Source organism: Pocillopora damicornis, chromosome 8, assembly GCF_964200805.1.
Source record: "Pocillopora damicornis chromosome 8, jaPocDami1.2, whole genome shotgun sequence".
Classification (NCBI taxonomy): Eukaryota; Metazoa; Cnidaria; class Anthozoa; order Scleractinia; family Pocilloporidae; genus Pocillopora; species Pocillopora damicornis.
In genome coordinates this window covers 20,549,374-20,559,933 of record NC_142677.1, presented here as the reverse complement: position 1 = coordinate 20,559,933, position 10,560 = coordinate 20,549,374, and the positions used below count along the sequence as shown (strand labels likewise).

At 36.5% G+C, this 10,560-nt stretch overlaps 2 protein-coding genes across 2 annotated transcripts; one reads left to right on the top strand and one right to left on the bottom strand.

Moving 5' to 3' along the window:
* Nucleotides 1-743: 743 nt before the first annotated feature.
* Nucleotides 744-4,529, top strand: LOC113666726 (dehydrodolichyl diphosphate synthase complex subunit Nus1). The gene is made up of 5 exons (XM_027182518.2): nt 744-1,108; nt 1,230-1,364; nt 2,360-2,509; nt 3,718-3,817; nt 4,214-4,529. Exons 1-5 carry the CDS (start codon nt 829-831, stop codon nt 4,302-4,304), a joined length of 756 nt encoding a protein of 251 aa, XP_027038319.2. The 5' UTR covers nt 744-828; the 3' UTR covers nt 4,305-4,529.
* A 701-nt stretch (nt 4,530-5,230) lies between these two features.
* Nucleotides 5,231-7,958, bottom strand: LOC113666715 (uncharacterized). The gene is made up of 5 exons (XM_089181270.1): nt 7,832-7,958; nt 7,476-7,697; nt 6,645-6,891; nt 6,012-6,167; nt 5,231-5,455 (listed from the first exon to the last, which is right to left on the bottom strand). The coding sequence occupies exons 1-5, from the start codon at nt 7,946-7,948 to the stop codon at nt 5,286-5,288; spliced, it is 912 nt and encodes a 303-aa protein (XP_089037396.1). The 5' UTR covers nt 7,949-7,958; the 3' UTR covers nt 5,231-5,285.
* Nucleotides 7,959-10,560: the final 2,602 nt, after the last annotated feature.

Here is a 10,560-nt window from a genome sequence, read left to right as displayed (position 1 = left end):
AGGAAAATCCCACGCAATTGTGTATTTAGCTGTCGTAGAAAGTAGGGAAGGGTAAGGAGAAGAAAAAGAAGATAAGAAGAAGGAGGAACAATCAGAAAATAACAAATGTTACCAATTCTTTCTCGATAACTATAAAGAAAGTCATGCCTCCAGTTTTGCTCTTAAAAATTTTGCTGAGTTAAATCGTGTAAACAGACATTTCAGGACTCCTCAACTTGATTATGAAAAATTGAAAATGGACAACTTTGAAGCGGCAACTGACCGATACGCAACAGAGATGTTTCAAACTCTTACCATTCTTATTTTCCAAAATAAAAATAAAAATTTAAAAATTTAAAAATAGAGACGAAACGGAGGAAATCTACTCAAGCGTTCGTTCAATTTCGTTTCCCGTTAAGTATCATGTCACTTCTTTGACGTAAACTCCGAATATTTTTGTTAAATATTCCGCCACGAGGACACTTAAGAAAATATTTTCATTAGTGTAACTGTTACCTTGGAAACGAAAAGGGACAAATTTGCCAGTATGCAATCATTATATTATAACATTCTTATTTAGTTTAAAGGGAAAACTGAAAATTCATTTCTTCATGTCTCGAGATCTCAATTTTATTTTGTGGCTCGCTTGTACGTACACCTGCTTACGACACTTTTATCAGAAGATTTGTCACGCAACGCGTGTTGAAAGATCACCGGAAGTCGAACGAAGGTATATATGGTTTACACGCATGCTCACACGCTGTCACTTTTGACTGGTGGTCCATGGAAAGTTTTACAAAATAGTAATGGAGTGGTGCTAACCCTGATTTACCTAGTATTTTGCCCACGATGTGGGTCTTAAAATGTTTTCTCAGTTTTATACATCTACTGTTGTACATAAGATGGATCATAGCTATTTTGTTTGACGGAATTAGGAGTTATTTCTCGATCAGTTCGAGAACGTGTACATATGGAAATATTAAGAACGATTCACTAAACCTTAAGAAAATTCCAAGACACATCAGTTTCATGGTTCTAGAGTCCGATATCAGTTTTGTAGACCTGGCTCAACTTATCGTCTGGTCAATGGCCATGGGAATTCCTTACATCAGCGTTTACGATAAAGAGGGTAGGTCGTACAATTTCAATTTGCCTGTACTCAGTATGATGTAATTTACTTTACCCTCAAATGTAACAAACCTCAATGCATTTTTCGAATCAGTTGTAAAAAGAATATTGCTCGTTTTCAGGCATACTGAAGAAGAATGTTGCAGTCTTCTCAAGTGAAATTATTCGGAAGCAAAAAGAAGTTTTTACAGATGAATCCAGCAAATACACATTTGTTCTGAGAACAAAAGACGTTAAATTCGATTGTGAGATCCTTGGTAAGTCAGAGCAATGTATATTTGTTTGGTTGTAAGGCTTTGTGATGCTTATCTTTTTTTATTTGGGTTCTAATAACATGGATGTTTGATGATTAAAATTATTTTTTTCTCTTATTGCGTATCGATAATCGTAGTCTTCCCTGGGGTCTTAGTCCAGATTGACATGTTTCTCATATTACTCTGAACTTTATACGTTATTTCCTCCCCGGCACAATAGCCAATTAATGAAGTTTTTCCGGTTTATTCCCACAAGAAAGATCAGAGTGTGATTTAATTCTCATGCTGTGATTCTGATCTCATACATCAGACATGACTATTGTGAGGAGGAGAAGAACAGTTATGTCCTTTGAACTTCAGCACTATCAGTATCTCCTGGTCCAGATCCCATACAAGTTTATCATACTATTTTTAGTTTTCTTGTTTTTTTCTTATTATGTGATCCTTAGATAGGTTTGTCATATGTTAAGCATGTGACAGGATATCAGGTATAGAAGCTGACAAGCAAAGGTCATGAAAATTCTGTCAACCCTCGCTATTCTGGATACATCTTATGGATAATCTACTTACTCTGCTGTGGTATTTTCTCTCAATTTTGAGGATCAAGTGATTAATTTTTTCCTATAGCACAGTCTTTGTTAAATAAAAAACTGCAGAAGTTGACTTTGTATTTTTAGTATACTGTTTTTACACACTGTCCCAAGTTTCTCATTCTTGAAATTATCATTTGCACTAGAATTGGTCATGGAAATGTTAATCCAAACATTTTTTTTCTCTGGTTATGCAAGACAAGGTTATCATGAATGTCTGTCTGTTGATTTAAAGTTGTCTTCAAACTTTCCATAATCTTAGTCATCATATTCTATGAGATTGTATCAGTGCCTCCTTAATGGTCATCATGTGTATCTTTCCCCAATTTTTTTGCCCAGTATTGTTGACTCTACTCCAGCTATTGAATTAGTGAATTTGTGACTATTGTGTTGCTGTTCTTTCTGTAGCACCAACACAAGTGTGTATCAGCTTGCTGTCTGAGCAGGATGGAAAGGGAGACATTGTTGATGCTGCAAGGGAGTTTTGTAAGGGAGTCCAACTGAAGCATAGAATGCCTAAACAAATGGAGCCAGATGTTTTCAATGATATTCTAAAAGGTAAGTGGAAGGAAAGGAAACTTAATCACTGTTTGATCATTTGCACAGTAGGTGGGAGTTTTAACCCTTTAACTCCTAGAAGTGATCAACATGCAACTTCTCCCCGTAGCATTTGTATGTCATTCAGCAAACAGTTAAGGAGAATACTCAAACTCATCACCTAAAAGTTTATCTAGACATAATATCAAATTATTACATCAAATTTAAAAGGAAATGTGTAGCAGTTAGAAGGGAGACTTAGCAATCAAATCTTAAGAATTAAAGGGTAAAAAAAATCAGGATTTCACTTTTCGTGACAACTCTGTGTCTGCAATTAAAGAGACTCAGTTGTAAGTCAGGGTTAGGGTTATGGTTAAGTGTTAACAAATGAGAATTTCTTCCTTGTTTGAAATTACAGAGCAGCCTCTTTTTTTTTGATTCACCAGGATCACTGACAATTGAATGGCAGTAAAAAAATGTATTTTTTTAATGATGTAATAAGTGTCAAGAATTACAAAGAAATCCTGCATTTGGATGCTTCAAGGAATTTTAAAATCTCTGGTTAAAATCTCTATTTTGTTGGTGTTGCAGAGTGGATTTCAATGCATGGCGCTGTTTTTTAAATGCTGCAGTGTTTATTAAATTTTTCTTGATTCGAGTGTGGTATTTAATAAAGAGCGGCATTTATATGAGGGCAGTGTTTATTTAAAATCCAATTTATATCTTCTCAACAATAACATGGAAACTGACTATCTGAATAAAAAAAAAGAAACATGTTTTGATGCTTGTCTCAAAAGTAATTTGTTAGATCATTCTCAATTTCACAGTTTGCATGTTAATGCTACTGCAGTACATAAGGTGAATAAAGATTTAACATCGGATATGCTTTCTTGACATCGGAACTGGTACATACAAAAGGATTTTTGTCTGGCTCACCCAAAATTTCCAACTGCAATGGAAGCACTGATTGCTGTGTGCTTTTTTAGTCTATTATTTGAATAAATGCCGCATAATGATGTGGTGTTTATTCAAGGGCAGCAGTCATTAACATTTTTGTTCTAAAATACAACATTTATTTGATGGTGGCATTTAATCAAGTTAATACAGTCGGTGAACTTGAAGTTTTGATACATGTAGTTAGTATTAAGTACTTGTAAAGAGCTAGTTATGCCCAAAATAATAACCTTCAATGGAAACAGAGCTTCTAATGCAGAATGTTTTTATTGTAGCAACATGTGGAATACCAGACCCTGAACTTGCATTAAAGTTTGGTGATGTACAAATGATAATGGGATTCCTTCCATGGCAAACTCGCCTCACAGAATTTCAGTAAGTAACAATGTTTGTTACATTTTACAGGCACCCTTTGAGGCATAGATGCAACTGCATAATCAATGGAAGGTGCTGCAATAATTAGCTCCTTGCTTGTTAAAGGCACTCTCACGATGGGAGGCACCTCAAATGCTTGCCACATCTTTGGGGTTCAAAATTTAAATTGTTGTATTTGGTATGGCAGATGAGAACATATCCTTCAAAACTGGTTAACTGATTTACAATTAAGGCAACCCCTTCCTTCCCTGCCCCCACCCCCCACTCCCCACCCCCCACTTCCCACCCCCCACTTCCTGATATTCCAAGCTCTTTAAGTACAGTGGAATCTCTTGGGTTTAATCTCCCTTTCAGACAGAGTTTACTCAACAAATGGTTTTCTTTCTTTGTTTATAGGCCTTTAAGAAGTCACATCAACATCAACTATTCCACTTTCCTTTCATCTCTTATAAAATATGGAAAATGTCAACAAAGATTTGGCAAATGACAAGAAATATCTCTAGTGCTAAAAATGTTTGTATTACAAGAGAATGATTAAACCAATTTTGGCATTATTTTTATCAAAATTTTGTATAAATATTTATAAATACTCTTAACATGTTTGGTGTTATCCTCCTCCTCAAGTAAATTCTGGGTACCTTATCAAAGGCATATATTCTCTGTTATAAATTATCTGATCAGTGAGTTAATTAAAGTACAATGTTTCCTTCTACTCTTGCTGTCAAGTCATTTATAAATACCTTGCACTAACCAAGATTGAGGTCCATACTATAAATTACAGAACAAATTTGTTTTTATAAATCTGAGTGGAAAAATGTGATAATCCAGCACAGACTGAGAGAACATAATTAGTAAGATACTTCTTATATCTCTGGGTTCACATAGAGGGGAAGATTTCAATACCAAGAAACTTTAATTTGAGTTTTAGTAGGTGCTACAGTGAACCAAGGCCTGCTAAATCATCCAATCATAGTGCACATACAAACAGAGCTGTAATAAAATTTCAGTTTTCTTTTCCTGAGTCATTCCTTGACTTGATAAGACTTCACTAAAGCCATTATTTGGCCTCTTCTAACACCAAATTCTCTTCCCAGAGGTAATAACATGATGAGATCAAAAAGTAACTGCAGAGACCATAATTAGCATTAGCAGAGTGTTCCATGACTGTATGGCTATCTCCCAATCCTCCACAGTAATTATTTTTCAGTGAAGCCTAGAAAGTAGGCAGTGATTAGTTTCTTGTGAGAGATAGGTCAGATGTACAGTAATTATCTTTTGGCCTGTGCAGATGTCAGTCATTTGAATTTCAAGGTTTAATGGCTTTTAGAGTCACCATATAATTGACTATTTTTTTTGAGAAAAGAAACTTCTACTTAGACTGAGAGGCTTGCAAAAAGACAGAATGGTCAACTAATCAAATAATAATACTTTATTTACAATTCTAAATAGTTAACTTCACAATTAACAATCAGGTTTCAGACTTATTTGATGGGTTTTCTTCCGATGTCATCTCAGGGAAGATTTGTTCAGGTTTCATGGCACTCAAGGCAAAGTTAACACTTGTATCCTCAATCCAGCACCATTTGTTAAACACTGGCGTGAAGAACATTCCTTTTACATCCATAACTTCTGCACCATCTGTGCAAATCAAAATGATATGAAGAAATAAAATGAATGTGAGAGAAGTATCTACATGATGTGAAGCTAAGGAACAATGGGGCTACAGTCCCTGTCACAATTGATGAAACATTGCTACCTTTCCCCCTTGTCAATGAAAGTAATGAGAAAAATCAAATGGCATGGAAAAATGCAACATTACAAGAGAAGGGGTGTTTTGTGTTTCAACAGAATTTGACTAAGGTTGTGGCTTGCACAGAAAGGTGCTCAGATAACAATGTAGGTGCATTAGCTAAAATTAGGGCTTTTGTGAGGCAAAGTTTTTTACATCAGGACACAAGACAGATTTTTGGCTCCTCTTATGCTTGTTAAACCAGCCCCGCAGGTACAGGCACCCTGCTTGTAACCTGTGAAAGGTTTTGATGTTTTTTGATTTCTTATTTTACAGTGGAACAAGATCAAATGACACAAAATGCTACTTTTTTCTGACATTTTAGGGGTCATTCTGCTATATTCTGTTCATCTTGTGTTTAGAAATGCTGCATGGTAAATTTGTGCAAAAAAATTTATCTCATACTTCGAGATATCAGATCTGCTAGCTCATCAACAGTCACAAACTTGTTCCAGTCATGAGTTCCAGGTTTCACTAATCTCAAAAGATATTCTGCTCCTACAATTGCTGTGGCATATGAGAAAACTGTCTGGTTGATTGTTGTAATCACAAGAGAACCTCCTGGCTGAATAAATAAAATAAAATGTTTAAAAGCTAACATAAAACAATTGTTTCTAGAGTTAAATTCTGTGGCTATCCCATGCTACCAATTTTCTGTTTTGATCAAATTATGTACTCATTATCTGGCAGTTCATGATGTTTCCAGTAATTAAAGACCCTATGTTAGCATCTCAAGTCACCTAAAAATTTTTTGTAGGGCCAAAGGGATGTACTTCATCAAATATAGCACTGCTAGATTAAACATCTGGTTCTTTCCATTATTTTCTTAATAACATTAATTCTGGCATCCCATATGGACAGATTATGCCCCCAAATAGGGCTGACTGATTGAACAACAAGTAATTCAAGTACAAAATACACTCTAGATAGTATATCTGCTAGAAATTGTTGACACAAAACATCAGGATGATTATGGAACACCAGAGAGATGCAACAAGTTTTAAGATTGGAACCTGCCCTTGTGTCTAAATAACAAACTTGCCTTTAGCAACTGTGAGCTGGCAGAAATAAAAGTGTCTTTATCTGTTACATGTTCAATAACTTCTGAAGCAACAACACAGTCAAAAGATTCTGGTTCCTTATCAGCTAGCTCTTCTACTGTGATGCATTTATACTGCACATTGTGGGCCACCTTAAAATCATATTGTGCATGTCTCAAGGCAGCATGTATATTGAATGCTGATGCATCAACACCTGTCACTTCTGCACCTAGTCTTGCTAAAGGCTAAAAAAAAAATAAACAGCTTTGAGTTGATTGGATATTAACTACATCTTAATAATTAGCTGATGGTTCAAACAACTAAACTTGACTATGAGAAGAGAAAAAAGCTTTTCAAACAAAATTGGATGTTAAACTTTTTTATCATGTTTGTGCATTAATTAATGAAAAGACCTTACAATGCATAAGGTCTCAATGAAAAAATAGGAAGAAATAATCACAGCATTCCAGGAATTACCTTTACAACGAGGTCTTAATGTTTAAGTAGTCTAAGGTTAAGGGGTCTTGGGTCTCAGTCATAGCTTAGAAAGTTCTGATGGGAAGAGGTGGTTTTTAGCATACATATTTGGAGACATTTGGTGTGTCCAGAAAATTTATTTCAACCTATTTAAATTTATGCAAAAAATTTTTTGCACACATAGCCTCGATTAATGCTCTGGGTACACATAACTGAGTCAAAGAATTCATAGCAGTAGAAGGCTATGAGATCTTTTGACTCAATACAAGGCTAAAATAGAGAATCTTCTCAGGAGAGGTATAATAAAAATCAGTTATACTGGTAGTTCATAAACTGGTCATAAAACTCTTACCTCAGACAATATTCCACCTCCACAGCCGACATCCAATATTCTAAAACCTTTCAGAGGTTTTGAGGAGGTGACATTTTCCCCAGGTAGATGCTCAAGAGAGCTTTTAATAAAAGGAACTCGGAGTTTATTCATAGAATGAAGAGCGGAAAAGTCACCATTTGGATCCCACCAATCACTTATTGTTCGGCTTAGCTTCTCAATCTCTTCTTCATCAACAGTACTCTTATGGAAAATGATCAAATACATAACATATTGGTTATTCTTGGACGAAAGTGCTGATTCACTTGAGCTACATATATTTTTTTTCCGGTAACATTGATCTGTAGGTGCTTATAAGAAAAGATAGTTTTCCTTACCTTTCCCGAGGTACAGAAATACCTACTACGTATAAAGCTCCTGGCAATATGCTCTACTCGGGGTGAACTTAGCCCACATTTAACTCTGAATACTGCAGAGCAAGTTCGGGCCGCCATGTTTGTTTTCGTTTAACTCCCTGAGCCCACAGTTGTGATACACGTAAAACCCACTTTATGTAATTTGGCAGACAATATGACGTATAGTCATGCGTTAAGTCGAGTTGGCTGGATGGATATTAGCCGAGTTCCTTTTTTGGCGTTTTTATGGACGGAGACGCTCTGAAGAAGGGCTAACGCTCGAAACGTCAGCTTGTAAACTCTTTACAGGAGCCAAACTGATAAAACTAAATTATACAATAGCAGCAGTTCCCAATATTCCACAAGTTTTGCAAACTTGACTTTACCCACAAAAAAAGGCTAAAGTTTGCTCAGCGTGCGTTCGGTACGTGGTTTATGAGCTGATTTGGTCACCGATCGGCAAAATTTTTGCCTAGCAATTATGTAGGAACTTAAGCCTAAATTAATTCATTTTTTTCACAAGACAATGTGGTTTGGAACGAAAGAGTGTCTATCATATGAGTAATTAGAGAATCTTAGTCTCTTTCGTCGTGACCGCCGAATAAAAACATCAGTAAATGTTGGAACCCTCTTGGAGATCCAAGTGAATTAGCCTGTTCTAAGTTAAAGAAATCGACGCTAAGATGGATGTTGATTAGCGAACGTGAAAGATAAATGGAGTGATTTTTAAAAGTCTGTCATTCCACCAGTTACGCTTAGCCACGAACAAGAATACAAAAATGTAAAAGAAAAATTGTGAAGAAAATTGTGGTAAAAAATTAGTTTAGCACAAATTTAGAGGTAATTGCGAAGGGAACGAGCAGAGCCAGAGAATCCTCGTTCATCTCCAAACTAGACCCTGTGAGCAGGGTAACTGGGATACCTGGATGGTACTGGATCCTTGGAATCAAGTGTAGTGATACTACGGGTGTCGGATTAGTATACTGAAATAGTGAGCTCAAGTCTGGCCAAGGGCATACACCTATTTTAAAACATAGGCATGATATGCATGCAAGAGTTATTTTTTGTAGGGTGGGTGGATTACTTGTGGTCTACATTCTTACATAAGGAAAGAAGAGTATTAACGTGGAAAAGAACGAAAATGTCGAATTACCTCACACACAGGTATTTTGTGGTAGATTATGTGTTGTGCGAATAAATGTAACCAAAAGTAAACTGTATTGGTGCCACAGATACCTGTTAGTACAAAATGCAGACAGCAGACCGGATACAAAATATAGACTGGAGACTGCAGAGTGGGTACAAAATGCAGACTAAGAATCTGAAGAGTTTTTACGTCTGGTAAATAATAACATGTCATCTTACAGCTTACCGAGCGTCACGCAATCGCTTTTCCTCGATCAGCCTTCACGATTATTTGCACTATTGTGGAAAATTCCTGGCCCATTTCTTGATGAAAATCGATCGTAATATAATTTCAAGCCTTCAATATACTCTTCTTATTTTGTGCGCGAGTTGGTTTGTGTGATGTCTGTACAGATTTTACCAACGTAATGAAAGTAGATGATGTGAATAACAGTGATGGTAAAGCAAGCTTAAAACGGCAGAAATCACCAGAAACTACAACGGATACACAGTTCGCGACTCAATCCGGTCCAAAATTACCGCTCAATAACATCTTTTAGTGTGGACTGGCCGCGAACCATGATACGACTTGTGTATGTGTCTGTAAGTATTTCGAGCGTTTGCGCTATAACGCTTCAGGTGATCGTAATCCAAACACGTTGAAATACGAAACGACCGACAAAAGAAAATCTCGTGCTCGTCATGTGACCCGGACCTGTCCATGCATGACAACGTCAATCATCATCAAGATAACACGTGATCAGCATGTAAACATCTTCACCCTCATTGGATCACAGTTAGTTGTCATGGTGTTGAGGGCCCAATGAACTCTGGGTACTATTGCGCAATTTTTCCATTTTGTGGCGGAGGAAAAAAAAAAAAAACTAGACCCTGTGAGCAGGGTAACTGGGATACCTGGGTGGTACTGGATCCGTGGAATCAAGTGTAGCGATACTACGCGTGTCGGACTAGTATACTGAAATAGTGAGCTCAAGTCTGGCCAAGGGCATACACCTGTCTCAAAACATAGGCATGCTATGCATGCAAGAGTTATTTTTTCTAGGGTGGCTGGATTACTTGAAACATTGTAAGTGGTCTACGTTCTTACAAAAGGAAAGAAGATTATTAACGCGGGAAAGAATGAAAATGTCGAATTACCTCACACACAGGTATTTTGTGGTAGATTATGTGTGTTGTGCGAATAAATGTAACCAAAAATAAACTGTATTTGTGCCACGGATACCTGTTAGTACAAAATGTAGACAGCAGACTGCAGACCGGATACAAAATATAGACTGCAGAGTGGGTAAAATATGCAGACTGAGAATCTGAAGAGTTTTTACGTCTGGTATATAATAATATGTCATCTTATAGCTTACCGAGCGTCACGCAATCGCTTTTCCGCGATCATCCTTCACGATAATTTGCACAATTGTGGAAAATTCCTGGCCCATTTCTTGATGAAAATCGATCGTAATATAATTTCAAGCCTTCAACATAGTCTTCTTACTTTGCGCGCGAGTTGGTTGGTGTGATGTCTGTACAGATTTTACCAATGTAATAAAAGTAGATGACGTGAATAATAG